At 33.4% G+C, this 23,731-nt stretch overlaps 2 protein-coding genes across 2 annotated transcripts; one reads left to right on the top strand and one right to left on the bottom strand.

The window, feature by feature from the left end:
• Positions 1–87: 87 nt before the first annotated feature.
• On the bottom strand, positions 88–2,183 carry LOC121762619 (S-adenosylmethionine synthase 3-like). The gene is made up of 2 exons (XM_042158573.1): positions 2,087–2,183; positions 88–1,426 (listed from the first exon to the last, which is right to left on the bottom strand). The coding sequence occupies exon 2, from the start codon at positions 1,417–1,419 to the stop codon at positions 247–249; it is 1,173 nt and encodes a 390-aa protein (XP_042014507.1). The 5' UTR covers positions 1,420–1,426; positions 2,087–2,183; the 3' UTR covers positions 88–246.
• Positions 2,184–8,434: 6,251 nt separating this feature from the next.
• LOC121762633 (transcription factor RAX2-like) lies at positions 8,435–9,542 on the top strand. Its single transcript, XM_042158589.1, has 3 exons — positions 8,435–8,602; positions 8,677–8,806; positions 8,887–9,542. Exons 1-3 carry the CDS (start codon positions 8,467–8,469, stop codon positions 9,434–9,436), a joined length of 816 nt encoding a protein of 271 aa, XP_042014523.1. The 5' UTR covers positions 8,435–8,466; the 3' UTR covers positions 9,437–9,542.
• Positions 9,543–23,731: the final 14,189 nt, after the last annotated feature.

The raw sequence follows: 23,731 nt of genomic DNA, 5'->3' as shown, positions 1-23,731 counted from the left end.
ACAATGCGCAACACACATACTTGTGGTGATCTGATCATTAGCTTCTTTTTTTTTGTGCGTATAAAAAACTTACATTATAGTAATCCATTTATCACCACGCTATTTTACTTATAATTAAACTCAGACATGAAATTTTGACGACAACAGATAACGTGTGAAGAAAAAATAAATATTGAAACAACCACCTCCAATTTCCCTCACTCATACTTGTATCTATAATTATTCAATCCGCCTAAAAAAAAACACTCAAGCTTTAGGCTTGAGTGTCTTGACAGTCTCCCACGTAAAATCAGCATCATCACGCCCAAAATGACCATAAGCAGCCGTCTTCTGATACCTCTGGTTGCCTCCTCTCTTCAAGTCGAGGTTGATCGCCATCATCCCCGGCCTGAAGTCGAAGCTCTCCTTGATCAGCCCAAGGATCTCCACATCTGGAATCGTCCCCGTCTTGTACGTATCAACGAACACCGACAGTGGCTCCGCAACACCAATAGCATACGACACCTGCACAATGCAACGACGAGCCAACCCTGAAGCCACCACGCTCTTCGCTGCCTGCCTAACAATGTAAGCGCCACTCCTGTCCACCTTGGTCGGGTCCTTCCCGGAGAAAGCGCCTCCCCCATGAGCCCCCCAGCCACCATACGTGTCGATGATGATCTTCCTGCCAGTCAGCCCAGCATCCCCATGTGGGCCACCGATCACAAACCGGCCAGACGGATTCAGATGGAAGATGGTTTTGTCGTCGAGGTACTTCGCAGGGATCACCGGCTTGATGACATGCTCCTTCAAGTCCTCTGCGATCTGCTCATTGGTAACAGTCTCGTCGTGCTGAGTTGAGATGAGGACGGTGTGGACTCTAATGGGAACCATGGCGCCACCCTCATTCCTGTACTCAACGGTGACTTGTGTCTTGCCATCGGGTCTCAGCCAGGGGCAGGTCTTGTTCTTCCTCACCTCAGTGAGCTTGGCTCCGAGCTTGGTTGCAAGGACATGAGTGAGGGGCATGAGCTCAGGAGTCTCATCAGTGGCGTAGCCAAACATGTGACCCTGATCACCAGCTCCGATCTCCTCGGGCTTCTTGGTAAGGTGGCCATGGACGCCCTGAGCAATGTCGGGGCTCTGCTGCTCAATGTTCACCAGCACCTTGCAGTTGTCAGCGTCGAGGCCAACATCCGGTGAGGTGAAACCGATGCCTCTGCAAGTGTCGCGGACGATCTTCTCGTAGTCTACATTGGCCTTAGTTGTGATCTCGCCAAAGACCATCACCATGTTCGTCTTTGTGCAGGTTTCACATGCTACTTTGCTCTCTGGATCCTGCTCCAGGCAAGCATCCAGGATGGCATCGGAGACTTGGTCGCAGAGCTTATCGGGGTGCCCTTCGTTCACAGATTCTGAGGTGAAGAGAAAGGTGTCCATGTTCTACCTGAAAGAAGCATTTGGTGGTATATCTCAGTTCATATGTATTCAATAAAATCTTGCATTTCGGATAACAAATTTATTTCTGATTTTTCTATGCTATTTTATTCCTATTAGCATATAGATAGAATGTGGAAGCTCCTTATTCTAGTGAGCAAGGGAAACAAGTTTGTAGGCAACACAAAACAACTTCATTTAATTTCCATTGGAAAAGAATAAGCATATGCACAAATTCTGGTAAACTTATACTAGAACGGAGAAACATCTATCCAAGTGATGACTACTTGTAGGGCTAGATGCAGTATAGATCTATAGTTCGTCAAGGTCACACTAAGATCACAATCTCGTACACTGAGATCAGCTATCAACCCGCAAAATCCAATAGAAAATGCTGAGATAATCAACTGAAAACCAGAAGATTGAATCGTAATACAGAATGTTGAAAAAGATCTGGATATACTCCTCAAACTAACGAATTTAATCTAGAACCACCACCACCACCACATTTCTTCCTATTCAACAGACTCCGATTTAGTTCAAAATAGTAGATTCACGATTGGCACACAACAAAACAGTATCATCTTAGGTAGGAAATGGTACAGATCTAAAAAGGAGAATGAATGCAACATTCAACAGATGTAATTGCGCATCAATTCAGCGTGCTTACCTGATTTGGAGAGCGCAGAGAAGTCGAGCAAGAGCAGAATGAAGGATTATGGAGGGAGGCGCAGGCGCAAGTGCAGCGAATATATAGGCAGATCCGGATGACTCTCTCTCTCTCTCTCTCTAACTCCAATGTGGGGCCCACCTACCGACTCGACCCAGTTGTATTTCATCGGGTACGCCAGCTGGCGATATGCCAAGTTGATCGACGGTGTGTGATTACTGATTTCGGCTCACTCCAATTTTACACTATATTGGAGTAGGTAAAATATTTCTTACGTAAAGATTCTATATTAAGACGTAAAAATAATAATAAAAAAAACGATACAAAATTGGTACGAGTATTGCAATTTGAAGCAACATTCAACCACCAATTCGTTCTGATAAATATATATGGAAAATTAGTTGAGATTTATTCGACCAATCAATGACTTCGATACGAATTCTGTAACATGTTAATATAATTACAAATATCTCATTTTCCTAATTACAGTACTACTTAAACTCATTCTCAATTGAACAAAAATATAGTAATCTATATATTTCTATAATAACTTGCATAATAATGTCTAAGTCAATGGACATAATGTCCTAGTTCAATGTATATAATATCGAAATGATTGTAATACTGTTGAAATAAGTTTTTGAATTCGTAAGTAGTTGTGATTTAATAAAGTATGTTGCACGGTTTAATGCTCTAAGTGCAGTATATATAATATATCAATATGATGTGGATGTTTTCGAATCATATGTAAATATAATAAAATTATCAATGAAATTATTTTACCTCTTAATGCCATATTTACATAATACTAATGCAGACTAAAAACCCTAAATCACCACCATCCATTTTTTAAAAAATTTAAGAATTCATATTTAGCATCAGTTTTGATAGTATAAAATTAAGATTTATTTTAAACCTAACCTATATCTCTAAATATAATGTTAAATCAAAGTATTTGATGTACCAACATTATTGAGTAGATCAGCACATTGTCTTACATAAGTTTTTAGTGTTAGATTTGATCTAGTAGGAGTAGAAATTAATGTGATGTGATAGACCAATTAAAAGATCCATGTGAAGAAATATTTACAGATCTTAAACTTTGTAGTCGCACATGTTATATTCTTTCGCCATTCCTTTCAAATTACGATATACTAATATTTACCATACCATGACAATTGACATGGGATCTCACGCAGACCACATATTTTTAGTTTATGAAGTACTAGTATTTATTTAATTGAATATCTTTTAATTTAACAATATCGGTGGATGTGGGTGGGTAGAATGGTCTTCTTTTCAGTCTATCTGAAAATGGGCCAATCCAGTCTATGGAGCGGTGCAAACAGGGCGTATCAGAGAGACATTACAGGCCCAAAGCTGCCTACCAAATGTAAACGCTGAAATGCTTTATGTGAACAAAACACGACTTTATCAATTAATTCCACGTCTATAAATTATGGTATACCCTGTGAGTGTATATTCAAATATCCATTTTGAGCAATTGAGCAGTGGCCTTTCAACCATGTTTCTTTTGAACTCAAATAAAAATTAACTTTATTTATAAAAATTTAACAGATATCTCGATACAATTCAAAATTATATATATTGGGAAGCTTGTCCCATCTGAGAAGTAGAATTTATCAATTTCTTGCTAAGATTTTATTAATTACCACTCCTAGATTTAATTCAATGTTGATGCACTTAGGACTGATTTATTTGATTGTTTCGATTAATATCTAAATCGATTATTCAGTTAATTGACTAATATATCCTTCCAAATTGGGAATTGGAATCAATCTGCTACAATTGATTGGTTAGTTATTAGTCTATTAACTAGTAAGCTAACATAATATTTTGTCGTATGTCCTTTTTAATAATTACACCCTCTATTTTTTCTCTTTTACGTATCTAATGAAATTAGTTACATCCACAATATTTGAGTGCTGACTACAAAAAAATTTCAAACTCAATTATTGAAAAATGGAGTGTTGCAGAAACCAACCCAGAAATTGTGACTCTTCCGAAGCTTTCTTGCAGGGGAAGGGTTGCAGCAGCTCTTTCAGTGCAGACTAGTACTCCACTAAATTAATTACTATCCTAATTTGATACTAGGAGTAGTAATTACATAGAGTGATTAATTAGGACTTTTAATTCACAATTAGATTTTAATAATTCACAATTAAGATTTATAATTAGGATCGGTTATGTTATGTGGTCGTAAAGTATTTGAATAAAATTAAAATACTAAGATTAGCTGGATCGAAAAATGTCAACTCGCAACCGACCCTCTAATATTTTCAAACGCTTGCATTATTATAACCTTGATAATTTGGTTATGATGCAAGTCAATGCAAACAAAGACTATTGTCGTTACTTATTTCAATCTTTTAGGTGAATGCTCATTTGAAATAACAAAATGCCTCAAAATTATACATGCTGATTCACCACCTTCAATTTTATATGTTGTGGATAAGAGATACTCAAATATCTTAAGGAAACAAATTTACTAAATTTCAAAGTCAAGAGGCATTGCATTATTATTCATATCGTCTCTATTATTAAACTTCCACGTTGTGATTTTATATATAACGCCAATTGCATCGTTCTATACTTCTATTGGATCGTATTTTTAATTCCTAGCTACATTTTCTTTTTCTAATTAAAATTGGAGAATCTATTCTGTTATGCCCGACATAATATTTGAGTTATGACGTTTTTGTCTAACCTATTAACAATAGTCATGTATTAAATTGTAATTATCTTGCAGGCAGATATAAATATGCATGCCCATAAAAAATCAGACTGATGATAGTTAGTTGAATATGTCCGACTTTAATAGTAGCAGTACTATTATTTTAAAATTTAAATAATAAAACTTCAGTCCAACTATTATTTTAAAATTTATATAATAAAACTTCAGCCCAAATAATACAGTATAATAATCTTGTAATTGGATAAGTATATGGAGTAGTACTCATTAGGATTCTCACTATAAGAATTCCTAGCACTTTGCTATTCAATTTCGTGTTTATTTTGTTAGTAATTTTGTCAGTCATTTATACGCCACCTACGTTTATTAAATGGAACCTAATTTTGTGCCAACTCTGTTGAAACTTTCATACAATGCATGTGTTTTTTGGCGACATTTTCTTTCTACAGTTTACTAAGTATAAGTCATATTTAATACACAATATATCCACTAGTAGATTATATTATTTATAATAAAATCTCCATCATAAAACATAGGTTGACTTGTAATAAAAGAACTTTGTATATATCACTTAAGAGTTAAGAAGCTAGAGTCACTTATAATTAATCTAGATTTTATTAATCAACCAGTTCATCATATGGTTACACTTGGACCATTTCCCACGAAGAAATTGTAGTGAAGCTCAATTTAACTACCTCCCCATTTATAAGAAGTCAGGCATAATTTTCTTCCAAAATTTGACTTCAACTATGAACAAAACGATCAGTACATTCCATGATTCCAACGGTGAGTATTGCAATGTCTCATTAATTAGCAAATGAAAGTGAGTTCAAATAGCTTATTCTAACATCACTTATCCATTACTATAACCTAATCTTACGTACCATTGATAAAAATATTCCTAAGACGTTTTTGAAAATTATTACACATACTTTAATTTATAAAACACTCCATCTATCTGTCCCAAAAAAAGTAAAATATCTAAAAGATTTCAGTTGCTTCTCATTAATCTTGTCAATCAATTTATTCGAAGACATCAAATGGTGCGACCTCATATATGTAATTTAGAGGTCTAAGATTCAAACTGTACAACAAATTCCAATATTAGAGAAATTAAAAATAAACGTTGTCAAATATAGTTGAAAACTTCAATATCTTTATTCCGTACAACTTTATATTAAGTTACAACAATGTTCTTAGCTAAGATAATTATGTTCAAATTCATTATATTCTTTGAATTTCTTTGTGTCTTGGTTACTTTGGAAATTACTACTTTGTACTACTTTATTTGATATCTTATTTATATTTGGTACATGAAGGAACATTTTGGAGTAGAAATTAAACTATTTGAGCACTCTTCTCTTTATTTCGTTTGACTTGGCTAAACTTAAATATTCTGTAGCGTGCCTTAGCGCAAGAATCAACCTTTTACTTTACTTTATATACTAGTAACTTTTTTTTCTCAACATATGCAACATCAACGATTCAACATACAAATTATATGATAATGGGATTTATTTATGTCAATTAATCTTTATGATGACATGCCCAAAACCGTCTAAAAAGATTAAAATTACTCCATTAAAGAAGAAGTCACCCTAGTACATTTATCAAAGGGATGAATTGATTGCCATTCATAATTTTTTTTGTTGACTAATGATCTATTCTGCATGATTTTTGAAACTAAAATATAAAATCATAACTGTTTAAATTTTTTTTCAATTGTCTCACAATAGTAAAAAATTGAAACTAATTTGGAAATTCAAATATGAAATGACGATTCGTTTTTTCGTATATATCACGTCTTTGAATTAACACTCAAAATATAATGACACCGTTTTGTTGACATATCATGCATAGTAATTTCTCTCAAATTACTAGTAGATGCGAAAGGCCAATGTGGTAATTTCACCTTATAGGTGTATATGTATTACGCTAAAAAATGTATGTGTTTATATAATATATGTATGAACATGTAAGTCATAATTAAAAATTATATATATATATATATATATATTAATTATAATATATAGAATAGACCACTCTGTCACATAACAGACGCCCCACAGATGCATGAAACAAGTGTGTTGAGGCAAAAATAGATGATCTGCATGCATCATCAATGATCTTGTTTACTTTTTCTTTTTGGACATAGTCCACCGTGCTTCACTACTTCATTCAAATTAACTTCAGATTTTTTTTTTCTCATTTGCGTTCATGCAATTTTCACTTTGCTCCTTTCATTTTTTTTCACTATAATATACATGCATATATACTAAATTAAACTTGCCAGAAGTACTAATTGGCCTGGTCAAATACATGGTTTTCTACTTTTTTAGTACTATTACTGAGTACACATGTACATTACTTTGACCCTTTCACATTATTAGTTTATAGCAAAAGTAAATAAAATTCTCAACCAACTTTGCTTAAATTGAACGCACAAACTTATGTTTAATACACTTTTTATACATTAAGCCAAATATGATATCATTACACAATCCATTCACTTCATCAAATTACAAAATTACACATTTTATTACCCCAAAAGTTCACATCCAATTTCATAGTTGTTAACTTTATGTTATAGGAGTACACAATATAGATTCCTCCAAATGTAGCATCGACCTTAACTTATTCTAAATAAACGTATAGACGGATATATAAGCAGATCAATGTTGGATAAGAGAGATACATGTGCAATATTAGGTTGTTTAAAGGAATAATCATAATCAGTATAAGATTGGACAACTTTTAATCATTTCTAACAGTTATGCTAGACATGTCAATTTTAATAGGAACAATGGTTCAGACTGGTTGATTAAACACTTTTGAACCACGACCAGAACAGAAAATAAGACAGTCCTGTTCTAGCCAGGATTTGGATGCTAAGGGACTCGAACCACTCTTAACAGTTGTGGGTATTTTTTTGGAGTCGGCTTTACTAGAAGTAGCTCCAACATGGACGATAGGGAGCTCCGAAATAAAAAGATGACTAGAGAGAAGGAATTAGAGGTCGAGTGTTACAAAATAGATATAGATATGATGATGGTAGTTAATTAGAAGTAGCACTTGCATTGAAAGAACTAGAAGTGTAGGAAAACAACTATAGCGTTGTCATATCTACTATATGTGACACTCTTCTTTGACGACTAAGCTTGACAATATCAAATAAACCAGTATAATATCTTCCTATTTTCCAGTTGTCCTAATGACTTGAAATCCTATCCTATTAGGAACATTGTTTTTTGTTTCTAAATATTTCACCGATGGTTCAGATTTGAATTAGAGTGTTTGTTTAGTATCCCACCCCGCCAACATGATGGCCACATCACGTACGATTTGTTTGAAGTTTGATTTGGCATACATACATGTGTAATTGGATGGACAATTATATAATCAATCATTTTCATATAGTATAATGGATTATTGTTGCCCAAAACAGCTAAGACTGTACAGTTAGACAGTGAGTTCCCGTTTGGTGATGATGGCAAATATTAATTTAATCAAATGCTTAGGTATGCTTGATACAAAATTTGAGTGCATCCAACTTTGACTTGTGTGCTTTCCACCACTACAACACTTATATATACATGTCACAGTTTAGAAGACAAAATTCTTGTAAAGAAACAATATCCCAACTCTAACAAGCTGAAGAGAGAGAGAGATGGGAAGAGCTCCTTGCTGTGACAAGGCAAATGTCAAGAAAGGGCCATGGTCTCCTGAAGAAGATGCAAAGCTCAAAGAATACATCGACAAAAATGGCACTGGCGGTAACTGGATTGCTCTCCCTCACAAAGTTGGTATGCATCTCCCTCTCTCTCCTCTCTCTCTCTCTCTCTCTAAAATTACTAAATTGCTGGCTTCAAAATCATAGGGCTGAGAAGATGTGGAAAAAGCTGCAGACTGAGATGGCTAAACTACCTGAGACCAAATATCAAACACGGTGAATTCTCCGATGACGAAGATAGAATCATCTGCACTCTCTTCTCCACCATCGGAAGCCGGTATTTATCACATCTTCTCTCTCTCACACACTCACACGTACATATTTGTGTAAATTGATTTTGTGAATATGCAAATTCAGGTGGTCGATAATTGCGGCTCAATTACCGGGAAGAACAGACAACGACATCAAAAACTACTGGAACACGAAGCTGAAGAAGAAGCTGATCAACATGGCTAACAATCACCACCGCCAACTCCTCCACCCGCTCCCAATCCCATCGCCAAACCCTCCATTTTCGCAGCAATACTACTCACCGTTCCATGCACAAACACCCCCACTGTGTGACGCCTACACCAATCGCAATAATAATAATAATAATGTGTTGGCGTTTGATCAAGGCAGCTGCAGCTCCTCCGACGGCAGCCAGATCAGCCACCAGAGCTTCGCCTTCCAAGGATATGAGGATAATCACCACCAAAACCTCTTCTTCAACGACGTCGGCACCTCCGCTTCCTCCTCGAATTACGGCTGCTTCAACGATAATCCGCAGGATTACTACAGCAGCATCGAGGAGATCAAGGAGCTCATCACGATTAACGACGCTAGCGACAATCTGAGCTTCCTCATGGATGAAATCAAGACGGAAGACAAGGTTTGGTGCAATGATCTCAACGTTTTCAGTGATTGATCTCCAGATTTCACAAATTAGGGTAATTAATTAGGCCTAAATTTATTTTTGTGTTCTTTTGCTATTTTGATGGGAGTTTTTATTATCAATAATATTTGATTTGATACCTGCTTCTTCGACAGTGAGTAATTTGATTTCTGCAATTTTTTTTGGGAAATTGATGTGCTTTGAATTACTGTCTTATTAATTAATTTACCTGCAATTTTCAGATGCATGTTTTTATGGAAATTGGAGTACCACTTCTCTGTGAAATCAAGAAAAATTCAATTATTTTCAAGTTTATTTAGTGTCGTTTCGGAAGTTTGCTTACAAATTAAGACATGAGTTAAATTGTGTAACACAGCCTAAATTAAGTAATGCAAATTGACAAACACAGCTACTAAATCTACGGTAACGGTGGATTAATTAATAATTATTGATTTGGAAGAAATGCCCAGAATTTTACTTAACTAGAAACTATGTAATTTTTGAACATTAATTTATGTCCAGAATTTCCCAACAGGGGTTGTGATTTTTCTTTTTTCTGCTTTAGGAGTTTTAAAATTTTTTGTTGTTTTTGAACATTTATGAATATGGGCATCTTAATCCTAATCTTAGTCAGTTTTTTTTTCCTGACAAATGTTTTTCTATAATTTAACACCACTATATTTATGTGATTGAGATGGCATGGTACTATAATTGATAAACTGTCCTTGTCCAAAGATCAAAGCAGATTTTCTTACTAAACAAAAAAATGCAAATAAGAAAAGAAAAGAGTTTTTTCGCACGCAAGATAAATTTTCTGGCCAGCAAGGCTTGGATAGCTGCATTTGATTACGACATTTAATTAATTAAATATTTTTTTACCGACCAAATTCAATTTTGCAATGAAACAAGATTTAATGGCGATCAATCATTATTAATGTAATCATTCATATATGTTGAGATACTAATCAAATTGAGATCGTAAAATTGGGATTTCAATTTAGTTATTTTATAGTAATGTACAGTTTTGTATGAGAAACATATTTGAGTTCAAACAAACTTTCTATTAATCAATCTCTAATCAAATATCGATTATTGTTAATCGGGTTACTGTAAAAAATGTTTAGTTTAACTTTTGCACACGAGCTTCTAATTTCTCCAAATATATGACATTATTATATTTGTTTTTAATTTTTTCCCAACTTAACAATTCAGCAAAATATTAATGTGTATATGTTTTATTTCTATTAAGGACTCGTTTGATAAAAAAATGGGATATGAGAAGATATGTAAAACAAGATAAGAAATATGGGCTTCATGTCAAGATATGCAAAGATATGATTTTTTTCGTTGTTATTTGATAGAAAAGAAATTATCTAAATTTGTATAGTATATTAAATAACATAACTTAACTTGACAAATTGGTGGGTTACATAAACATGGTTAAAGTTATAATTTTGGTAAGATTGGGTAGTGCCCTTATCTTATATTGGACTTTGAGTTAAGCTTAACTATGATATCAAACAATTAGAAATGTCCATATATAATTCTCTATCTTGATATTACGAACTTATCAAACACGCTCTAAATATTTTCTGGCAAAAAAAGATATATATTTATGGTCTAATAAGTGTAGTCGTGTAGACGTACCATGACTAAGCCGTCAGAAATGACCCATTGCTAAAGAGTACTTCATTTATACAAAGTGGGAACAAGCTTGACTGTTAATTGCAACAGTCAAATATAAAATTCCCCACTCGTAGAAAATTTTAAAAAGCGAAAATTATGAAGTCGTCTCAAATAATTAATGAAATACTACAATATGATGAAGATTCTTGCATCAACAAGAACAAGTCCAAAGCCTACAGAAAATCAAGAATTTTTTAAATGTGCTTTCTGCAATGATAGGACAAAACAACCAATTATTTACTTCCTTAAATTGATGGTTTATAAAATTAATTAATCTATAGAAAACAAATTAACCCATTGACCTCTTCGCCATTTGCCCGCTCATGGATTTTTTTTGTAAATATCTCATATTAATAAATTATCTTTAGTGACAGCTGTTGCAAAAACAAAAAAAAATTTAATTAATTTTATTTATAGTTTTTCATATTTTGTGGAGGAATGTGGTCCGGGAATGTCTGTTTTGGTATGATGCATATGATCAAGGAAAGGACTGTAACAATTTCTGAAACAAGAAATGATGGAATTCTTTATTTATTTTATTTTTCTATAATTATTAGTGTGTGACATATCCATATTATGTGGTATAATGTGAAATGAGAGTCGTATAAATTAGAAGTAGGCCAAAAATTCAACTTTGGGAAATGGAAGTGGTAAAGCAGTCGTTGAATTAATCAAGCTTTCCCAAAGGCATAAAGAACCTCACTAGATAATTAATTTCTTGGCTTCCTTTTTCCCCTTTAAAGTACTCCAACCTTTTGGAAAATAATCCCACTTTCCATTTAATCTTTTGGGTAAAAGTATCTATCCGATTAACAAAGATTACGTGCATTTTCAGTTGCTAGCCGTCTTCAAGTTTCCCCGAGTGGGCATTGGTTGGACGAACAAAATAAAACAACGTACGAACACAATAGCAATAGACAACACATATTCTGACGTTATCAATCTCATCCACCAAAAGGAACAGTCTCATAGAAGCTCCAAGCCAAATTAGAAATTCCAAACAATACTCACAAACATACAACAAAACACTTCTTGTCTTGTTAATTTTGTTGTTGTTTAAATCACAGTTCATGATGGAATCTGCTTGCCACCTCTGACTTAATTCCAACAGTTTTGCATTCTTAAACGCTGCTAGTCTTCTTCAAGGTTCGCCCAACTAATTTTTTTATGAAAATATAATTGATTGACTAACATTATCTTGTTTTAGAGTTTTAGAAATAATGAAATTATGCAAAAAATCGTATTACTAAACGTGGTCGATTAAAAATGAGATGTAGATAAAAGTCACGAGTACATGGGACATTTTCAACATTGTGAAAAAGTCGTGCATATAATGAAAGAAGCATTAGAAATAATTTGAAAAAATCTGAAATATTTTCAATATAGGTTAGGTGATAAGTTTGAATCTCGATAGACTTCTTATCCAAAGATTATTGAGCTGTTATACACAGGTTTGCTTGTCAGAAAACTAAATGTCATAATTTAGTTAAATAATTTTGATATCAGTAGGTCACATCCTCGTAATCTCATTAAGTAGGAAAATTAAAAATATGTAACTGAATGAAATTGATCCAGGTATGAATATCATCCAATAGACTTGGCCAGGTCTGTTGACCATTTGATAGTATTATCATAATCAAAGATTCAAAATTACAACTACTTAAAGAGTGATTCTAAACAGAACTAAATTTTTTTCATCAGACACCCTTCTTAAAAGTTAACGAAATTAATGTAGCATTTTATCCATATAATGCTTGAAAAAAATACACTATATGGCATATGCACATACAGAATTGGATCATGGCCCAACCAGAAAAAACAAAAGAGAGAGCCCATTTCAGATTGGGCTGGTGTGATGAGAATATTTGAATTAACTTCGTCTAAACATAGGGTTACATGTAGATCAAATTCGGTGCAACTGTTTTCTAAAATAGTACTTGTAGTAACTTTTATTTATTAATAATAATTTTATTTTAGAGATGGAAAGGGGGTGGTTGTCTTCGCTTGTAAGACTGAACTTAGAGTGACTGGGTCAACGACATTGATGGAAGGCATCGCAATTCGGTATGGTTTGAATATTGCCCTTTTGCATAATATCTCTAAGGTATATGTGCAATGTGATAACCAAAATTTGATTAGGGGACTACATGGTGATGTGGATCTTGATCCTTACAGTGAGGTTGTGAAAGATGACATCTTGGCTATTGCAAGAAGGGTTGACGTCATCGATTTTCAATTCATTTCTAGAACTTGTAATCGTGTTGCCCACTCCAAACTTTGTAGGGGTAAACTTTATTCCAAAAAATATTTTGTCAATTGTATCTAAAGAAACATCTTAAATTTATAAAATTACCTTGTTTCTCAAAAAAAATAATTTTATTAAGAACCATTCCCACTTTTGCAATAGTTACATTTTTCGCAAGTGTTACTTTTTATTAACTGTTCATGGGAACATACTTTTTTCGTAATGCCAAATACTTTGATTCATAACAATAATCATTTTAAATTATAAAAACAATAATTTTTAGCACACAAAATATTTAGAAAATTAGTACTCATGACGAGGGGCTCTCAGACAAGTTTTTATAAAAAAAATACAAGTCCAATATTAGGAATGATTCTGATGTCAAAGATACCAAAATTACCAAATTTATGTTTATATCAAAGGGCAGGTTTAGAGAAAATATATTAACCAGTATATTTACAATTATACTACAAAAAGTTACAATTCTTTTATTCTCTTGAGAGCCAAAAAGAAATTATAATATGTACAATGTACTAGTACTTTTTGCAAGAAAACTTTTATTTATTCTTGTTTAGAAATAAGCTGGCCCAAGTGGGGCCTGTCTGAGAGACTTTGACAAAAAGAAAAGGTGGCCCATTCTCTCTCTCAGTTTTGTAAGAAAAACAAAACAGCATTCGATTAGTAGGGTTAATTTTCTATTTCATTTGTTTTTTCTCTTATACATCTTTGATTATGACTACAATTATCAAATTGATCAATTAACCTCGATATGAAACTCTAGAATTTTACTTCTTATTCAAGTTTATGAGGTCAAATGAAAAAGAAAAATATAATGTGCATTACACAATACATTCGGAATAATCTTTGATTTTAAATCAAAGAAAATAAAAAAAGGAGAAAAGGGGATGGGCCAAAAAGTGGTCACACGCACAAAAAGACGGATAAACAGAGGCATATATATGATGAACCTAACTCCAAATTTCACGCATGGATACCAACTTCCCCACTATGTCTCCAAATTTAAATGGATTTATAATTAAATAACAAAGAAAAGTCTTATTCATCATTAATTTTCAAATACTAATGAGACACTGTTTTGTCACCTCGTTCTAATATCCGAAATTTCATAAATTTAAAATGCCCACACGTCCCACCATGGCTGATAATTAGTGAACATTAATCCTAGTACGCAATATTTTATGGGAACAGATATTTAAAAAGTAGTATTTAATTACTAGAACATTTATTTTGAGTTTCACTACATAAAATAATGAGATTTTTAATATATAAAGTATTTATGAGGCGGAAATATAAAATAACGTACTATTGGATCATGTGCTAAAATAACTTTTTCATTTTTTTAAGGATACCAAATATAATAATTATTGCATACTCCTATTTATAGAAATTATTTATAGTATATGCATTCGGAGGAGCCGAGGAAATGGGCACCTCGTTTAATAAGAGTCGATATCATAATCCAAAATTGCCAATCATTATTATTTTCTTATTTAAGGAAAAATCATGATTGTTACGCCACGGGTAATCTTGATTTATGCAAATAGTGTATGAACCATACAAAATGTGAACTTATTAGTACTATTTGAGGAGCTAAATTTATAGAACATTAGTTGGATTTGAATTCATGACTTTAAGGATGCGTTCGGTACCATAGAAAATTGAGAGCTTATAATTAGAATGGGAAAGTGTGTGTGAAGTGTGTGAAATATTTGAAAAGTGTGTAGTGTGTGAAGTGTGTGTAGTGTGTGAAATTTGTGAAAAATGTATACTGTGTGAATGTGTAGTGTGTAGTGTCTGAAATGTGTGTAGTGTGTGAAATGTGTGTATTGTATGTGTGTAGTGTGTGCACTGTGTGTATATTTATCAAACATGTCAATTCAATTTCATATCAATTCTTCATTTAACCAAATATAGGATTTGGAATTGAATTATAATTCCTTCTAATTCAATTCCAATTCCAATTCCAATTCCAATTCCAATTCCAATTCCGTGTATCGAACGGACGCTAAGTACATGGGTAGATTTTGAGTTACATGTTAATAACCCCCTTTTTGTTGACTATAGTAGCTCTCACATTAGTTATTGTTCGTAGAGTTAAAATCTAAACCATCACAAACTATTTAAAGGGTTGATGTGATTGATGTAAGGGATAATTTTATGTTTCTAGACCAAATTTACACCATTTATATTAAGACCACAATTTTGCGTATTCACTCGTCTATTGTAATTGAGGCTTATTCATTTTTTATTGTGCCACTATAATTAAGTCATTTTCTCTATATAAACTTTATTATTTGTTCTTTCTACATCTATCCACTTTATTTCACTCTCCAATTAATCGTAGCAAAATAATGGCTCAATTATAATGGATGGGGGATTACTAATTTATTACGAAAACTCCAAGTTCAAAAAATCGGCATAATTGGGTTTAGAAAATGATAATGTCCCTTGATTTAATGATTTTAAAATTTACTACTCAGTTTTGAGTGTAAATTCAGTTTCAAGGTATTTGAAACTTAATAGTTAGGTTATGTATATAGAGTAAAATATTTGGACGCACTTATTTTGCATTTATATATTTAAAATGTTGATTCATTACCTTAGTATTGTAGAAAGGTTGCTATATATTATGAGGACAAGCTTTCTGCATTTCCCCAATATATTGATTAGGATTATACCTATTTGGCAGACAGCAAAATAAAGTTCATATATCATAGTGCTCAATTTCTAAATCTATAATATACATAATCATTGAGAAGACCATCACAATAAAGATTTGTACCTACAATGCTAAACAAGTAGGGTTAAATTTCTTTGAGCTAGGAAAACTATAAGTATCGTAAATGTGATAATACCCCACACATCATCTATACCAATTAACAACACTATAAAATTTTAGTGCACCAATTTAGCCAATTAAACGCATGTATGTGTACAAGTAGTCAATAATTTATAGGTTGTTTTTTTTCCAAATAGCATAAGGTTTAGGCCATCCACAACGCTGTTCCTATACCGTTCCTTAAACCACTATTTGAGGGCCCCACTGTACTTTTTTACTCCATTCCTTAACTAAGGAACGGAACCTGCAACCCTCCGTTCCTTAACCGTTTCTTAACCGTTCCTTAAATTACTATTCATTCAATTTCATTTTTTTTATTTCCAACTAAATTCAATTAAAAAAACACACTTTATTAAAAAACAAACACACTTTATTAAAAAACAAACACACTTTATTAAAAAACACACAACATTAAAAAAAATTACAACTTAAACTTAAAAAAATAAAAAGCACACAATTAAAATCCTAAAAAAATAAAAAGCACACAATTAAAATCCTAAAAAAATAAAAGTACACAATTTTAATAATTTCATCTGCCAAAATTTGCCCAAATGTGCTCAATTAGATCCTGTTGGAGTTGGGTGTGAGCACTAGAGTCGCGTGTCCTTGCACGAATAGATAACCGTTCTTGTATAGACGGATGCGCTCCACTTCGAGGCAGACTACTTGCGGTTGAGCTTCCGGGGGATTCGTCGTCGAACCAATTTCCCGCCTCGGTAGTCGGCAACGGCCTCAAGTATAACGGTTGGGTGGGTGCCTTTGTGGCCGCTCGTGTAGGACCCCTTCCACGCCACCGGACAATTCTTCCATTGCCAGTGCATGTAATCGACGCTGCCGAGCATCCTGGGGAATCCGTGCACTGTTTCGTGAAGGTCGAGCAGGAACTGGCAATCGGTCGTGCTTGGCCTCCGGAGAAATTCGTCGGTGAAGGAAAGCAGAGTTGATTAAATTTGGGAGAAGGAAAGCAGAGTTGATTTGAGATGAAAATTGGGGTGGAAATAGAGAGGAATAGATGTGTGTTTGTGATTGAAATGAGTATGAAATAGGAGTATTTATAGAGTAAATAAATAAATAAAAAATAAAAAAAATATACAAAACGGATATAAAAAAACGGTCACATTACCGTTGCAAATTTTTTTTTTTAAATTCGAATTAATAAAAAATTGAATTATTGCATCACCGGGACGAAGCCCACTCGCGGGGCAGCGAGTGGGCTTCACGCGTCGAATGGGAGGCCGCCACGTCGCCTCGGCGCGTGGCGGAACGTTTCGTTCCGCGTTTCTCCGGAACGGAACGCGACACGGCATAGGAACGGCATGAGCACGGAATGGCGACGGAACGCAGCCTGCAACGCGTGCCGCCGCGGAACCGTTCCGCCAGAACGGCATAGGAACCGCAACGGCACAGCGTTGCGGGTGCCCTTACAAACTTTATAATTTTGACATGAAATTTGAAACTTGGCAACCACAACATTATTTTTCATTAAAGAGTCAAATATAATTATGGTAGAGAAATTTTACAAAAAAGGAGAAAGAGTTCACTAAAGTATTTTGGGAAAATTTATTGTAAAGTCATGAACTTTTAAAATAGTTTAATTTTTTCTATGAATTTTAAATGTTGCATGAAAAGTCATGAACTTTATCAGACTGTGTAAATTTTCGATCCAACCCGACCCAATAGATTTCTGAGACAAATTTATTGTACCTGGCGTGCCGGAGGCGTGACTTGCAAATGACAAATTTAGGGTTCAATTCGAATTGTGGAATTAATGCTACTTTTATGTTGAATTCGGTTTGTGGAATTGATTTGTATGTTTATGTCGATTTGTATGCTGAATTCGATTTTGTGGAATTCGATTTGTATATTTTTATTTGTGCTACTTGTATGTTTGTGATAAGTCCAAGATTAGAGATTGCAAAGATAAAAGAGAAACAATAAGAATTAGTGGAGTTTTGTCAAGTCACGCCTCCTACACGCCACGTAGGATAAGTGTGTGTTTGAAATCTTACGAGTAAGGTCGGATGAGAAATTTACACAGTCCGGTAAAGTTCGTGACTTTTCATGCAACATTTAAAATTTACAGGAAAAACCAAACTATTTTAAAAGTTAATGACGTTACAGACAATTTGGCCAAGTATTTTTGTGCTAAGGTAGAGATTTTTTTTTTGTGTAAACGCGTATTTCTAAGACCTTGAAAATGTTGATGTAAACTTAAAAAAATATATAAAGTAATTTTCCATATAAATATACAATTGTGATTCTCTAATTCTTCTAATATTTCATTCTTAACTATTCTTTACTTATAATAAAGATATTCTATTTTCAGACACATACACAATATGATATCACCGTGTGTGGATTGATGCAATAATTCTCAGTCAAAGTGATGAATCTAAGTCATTAATAAAGCAGAGTTGACCATAGTCAAGACAATGAATTAGCATATGAATAGCACATGCTAATCTCTCTTTAGCAATAATTTTATTAGTATTTTTATCTGTTAAAATGTGTGGGCTTTGTTTTAAATTAATTTCCCTCCACATTCAAGGTCAGAATAGAGCTGCTTTTCAATAACCACTAATTATTACCCTGTGTATGTGTGTGAGAGAGAGAGAGAACTATCACAAGGTTTCCTCCATATCCCCATAACCTAAGCTAATACTACTATATAAACTAATTTTAATGTCAAATGATGATTAAGTGCTAATCAATTCACCTTGAATAAGTTGGACTGGACCACTAGCTCTCTTTCCTTGGCACCTAACCTTCATGTATCCTGTATAGTTTATTTATTGGCTATTATTATAATTTGATTTGTAGAATTTATATTTCATTCATCATGCACTGCCCAAAAAGTAATTAGTTAAACAATCTCGATTCCCAATTGTTATTTCAAATCAAGTTGTGGTGATTGAGTGTTAATGCAATTGGTTGAATATCATACTGATATTACGATAATGACAAAGAAATATTCCCCTATAGGAATCAAATTCGTATATAGGTAATCATAAAGCATAACTGCATAAGCTAATGTGTACCAAATGCATCAAGGTGCTTGCTTATTCTCTCCTTCATGCTTTAATTAATTAATACTACATTTTGTCTTTTCAAAAATCTTATAAATTATTTTTTTTGACATTCCAGATGCAAATTCTACCTTTATTTAACATATTATTTGTTCTGGTTAACAGGATTTCATTTATCTAGTTAATTACAAGTAATCAAGGCAACTGAACTGAATGACTCCTTTTAATAAGTTTTTCTCTTTAATGAAAAACTCATGTCATTTATTACCAAGACTGTTTTGTAGTTTGAATAGTAGGGGTATAAATTATTGAGTATTATTGGTTGTGGGAATGGAGTGTGATTTCCACAACTTAGGTGGGGATTTTGGAAGGATGTGAATGTGATGAAGTAAATGTTAAGAATGTAGATGCAAAGTGACACAGATGATAACAATGGATCACAAAATTGGGGAGTCAGAAATTGCTTTCGCTTTCATTATTAATTTCTTTCCCTATTTAGAAGTAACTTACATATCTATTTAAAACGTCACACATCCGAATCTATATCTCTCTTCAAAGAATTTAATTTAAAGAGATTCTCCCAAAAACATCTTCACGGCAAGGTATGAAATCTAGTCTGCGGACTGTGGATAATAGTAAAACTTGGCTTTTATATTCAAAACGTCGCACTTTAATTTGATAGTATTAAACTCATATTTATGCATATCAGAATTTTAAATCATCATTTATTCCAAAAAATATTTCACAATTCGCTTATAAGAGTGAATGCTTAATCAAGATTTAGTGTGTATTTGTATTAGATCGACAAATAAAATTGTATGGAGTAATTAATTTATTGTTACTAAGATTTGACATCTAACCTCGAAAGTTCTAAACTACTGTATATCGATTGAATTTGACAAGCAAAACAGATTATAAGAAAAGAAAATTAACTAAAGTTGGTAGACAATCATAATATATAGACTAAAGTCGTATTGTAATTTTGTGATCGTATCATTAAGTTCGGTTTTCGATTTATATGGACCAGTTGTCAATTTTCATGGTAAAAAATTAATACAAAAACAAATTATCTGTATTAAATCTCTTGTTAAAAAATTTGGGAATTCTATACTTCTATACAAGAAAAGAAAAAGCTGGTGTAACACATTCGAATAATAACTTTCAGTCTGATTAATTAAAATTAAATACTGCCATCTGCGCTGACAACACAGGTCAAGTAATTAACAATTAATTAGTATACTGATCTTTAGCTATAAACTGTTCACTCCTTGAGGTTTTTCACTTTACAATTAAAAAGCACCTGATTAAAGCAGCGTGACACCTCGAATTTAAGTGAAAAAGCTGCTATAGTATTTTTAATTTTTATATAAACTTCACAAACTTACATTAATATCCCTGTAGTTCAGTAAAAATACATTGAAAAAGAAATAAAAAAAACCTCATAATATTTGCACTAAAACTTAATGTGATTCTGTTATCTTTAAAAGAAATGCTCCATATTATTTTATATCCTAATTGTTCGTTTTTATCGAATCTGGAATAGAGTATTAATTAGAATCATGAATAATAATGATAAAATATTGTGCATGGCATTGTTTATAAAATTCAAAACAGTCTGAGATTTCGATAATATAATATTTTATAACGTCATTATAAGATGCTAGCATGAGATAGTATATTTATATGTAGCTTAGTATTAGCGTTTTTAGTACTACAAGAGTTAGTCTTCCATCATAGGAACTTCTAAATACTAGGAGTAATTGACAGTTAGAAATTAGGGGCAAATTGTGAAGAATATACAGATTTTGCGATGATTTTCTGACAACAAAAATAAATATATTAGTATTGAATTAGATGTAGGTGTGCTGTTTGATTTAAACTTTATTTATGGTGGAAGTATGTGGTGTTAATATCTGACATAATTAGCTAATTAATTAGTTAAAGCTTAAAGATGAAGGGTACGCTATGGACAAATATTTAGTGGGATCGATATTGATTGAATCTTAGTTGTTTTTATTCTTTTGCACATTAACTAGTGGAGTTCAGCATATGGATACATGTATTTTCCACACATCTTGTAAAAGAAACTTCTAATCAATTAAATAAAGACAAAGAAATAGGTTTTGGGGTTTGCTTTTTCCTAAAAAATAAATAAATTGAAATTTGGTTGTTATATAGTAAGTAGTAATTATTAATTTCATGACTCGGCATGTTAATAAATCTACAAGAGTATTTGAATTAAAGATAATGCTATTATACATAGTGGTGGGTGTGTTGTGATGAAACTGATGCAGAATTAAGATTAACATACATATTTATTATTGGATCCCAATATGAATGATTCGAATATTTCAAAAATGCGTTTCATTTTATATGTATTAAAATTAACATTCTTTAGTGCTAAAATTTATTGCATTAAATATTTAGGCAAAATTTGGCAATCATGCAATTTTAGTGGTTGTGTAGTCTATGTTAAATAATGCTGTCAGAAAATATTTGAAATAATCAAAATTGATTTTCATATCTAGAAACATTGCTTGTTTTGGTTTTAACTATTGTGTAGTACTATAATTTTAAGGCTTTAAAATTTATGTCTCGAACATAGTCTGTGACTCACATCATATTTTTCTCAGCTGAAATATCAAAATATTTTTCAATCCTCTTTGTGCCATTTTAATTGAAAACAAACTCGAATATGTAGATTGGAAACAAAAACTGAATATAGTTCTCAGTTCTCACACCTTGTCCTCCAGTTCCCGTGCGGTGAAGGAAGTCTACAGTAATGATGTGACAAAGTGCTACTAGCATTATGCCAAATGTGCTTCAACATCCGCATTAAGCTACGCTGATAATTGCTGACACTATAGACAACTTTAAGAACCTCTTTGATACTCAGAACTGAGTTGCCAAGTAATTGGATATTCAGGGTATAATGAGTAAGGCTAAGAAAGATTACACATTTGTAAGGGCTCATGTCCTCGAAATAACGAGTCATATCGATAAAATTGAAGTATTGGGATGATCTAATGATCCAGAGTACCAGGTTAAGACTTTGTGATTGGGCTAGGGGCGGACGCAGAAATTTTCGATAGTAGGGGCTATACTATATTCTCTCCATCCACAATAAAATAGGCAATTTGAGAACGGCATAAATTTTAATACATAATTAATAAAGTAAGAGAATGAGAAAAAATATAAAATAATATACTCCCTCCGTTTCCGGTCACTTTTGCGCACCCATTTTTATAAAAAACGACAATAAATAATTAAAGTGGAGAAATGGTAAAGTACGAGAGAAAATAATGTTGAGAGGATTATCATTTTTGTAAAACGAGTGCGTAAAAGTGACTGAAACTCATAAAATTGGATGAAGAGAGTAATAAATAATAGAACTCATAAATTATAAAAGTAAGAGTGAAATAGAAAATGTTCCTTAAATTAGTGTGCACTCCTAAATAAAAGGATAAATTTAGAGCATGCACAACGGTGGATGCCGACCCCCGTGTCCGTCCGTGCCAACGGCAAGGACGAGGCTCGCCGCCGCTGGCACGGCGCTGCTCGACGCATCAAGCAGCGCTGTGCCAGCGAGTAGGCGACGTGGCGGCACGCGATTGGGCAACGACATAGCCGTTGCCTTTGAATATATATATTTTTTATTTAAAATTCTTTATTTAATTTTAAATAATGATAAAAAAAAATATTTTCCAAATCCCAAAAATATGGCCGTTTTTGCCCGTTTTTTCTGAATTTTTTTGAATTTTTTTTCCCCATAATCATCTATAAATACACCCATTCATCATCCATTTATCACATCAAATCATCTCTCATTCATCTCTCATTCATAATTCTCATACAAACTATCAACACATTCATCTCTCACTCAAAACCTCAAATGGATTTCACCCATCTTATGGCCGAAGCGGAGCGCGAAGAACAAGAATACTACGAACAACATCGTGCCGCTTACGAAGCATATGTCGAGGCGAATACCCCCACTCCTCCTCCTCAACAAACTAGATCAACTCGCCGCTACATCCATCGTGACCGGGAGGGAGCCCACGAAGGCTTGTTACCGACTACATTGCCGACCAGCCGCGGTTTCCGGCAGATTACTTCAGGCGCCGTTTTCGCATGTCAAAGTGCTTGTTTATGCGAATTGTCAACACATTGTCCGCATGTGTTGAATTCTTCCAAACAGGTCCAGATGCAGCCGGCCGGCAAAGTATCACACCGTTGCAGAAGTGTACGTGTGCCATCCGACAACTCGCTACTGGGCAAACGACCGATATCTTCGACGAGTATTTGCATATCGGTGAGTCCACTGGAATCCTTTTTCTAAAGAATTTTTACGAGGGCGTTCGTTCAGCTTTCGAGGATGAATTCCTTCGGGTACCCACCACCGATGATTGCCAACGGTTGCTTCGTCTTCACGAATCAGTCCATGGCTTTCCCGGAATGCTTGGCAGCATTGACTGCATACATTGGAGGTGGAAGAATTGCCCGACTGCTTG

Source organism: Salvia splendens, chromosome 13 (genome assembly GCF_004379255.2).
Source record: "Salvia splendens isolate huo1 chromosome 13, SspV2, whole genome shotgun sequence".
NCBI lineage: Eukaryota > Viridiplantae > Streptophyta > Magnoliopsida > Lamiales > Lamiaceae > Salvia > Salvia splendens.
Note: the sequence above shows the minus strand (reverse complement) of the source record. Positions and strands in the feature narration are given on the sequence as shown.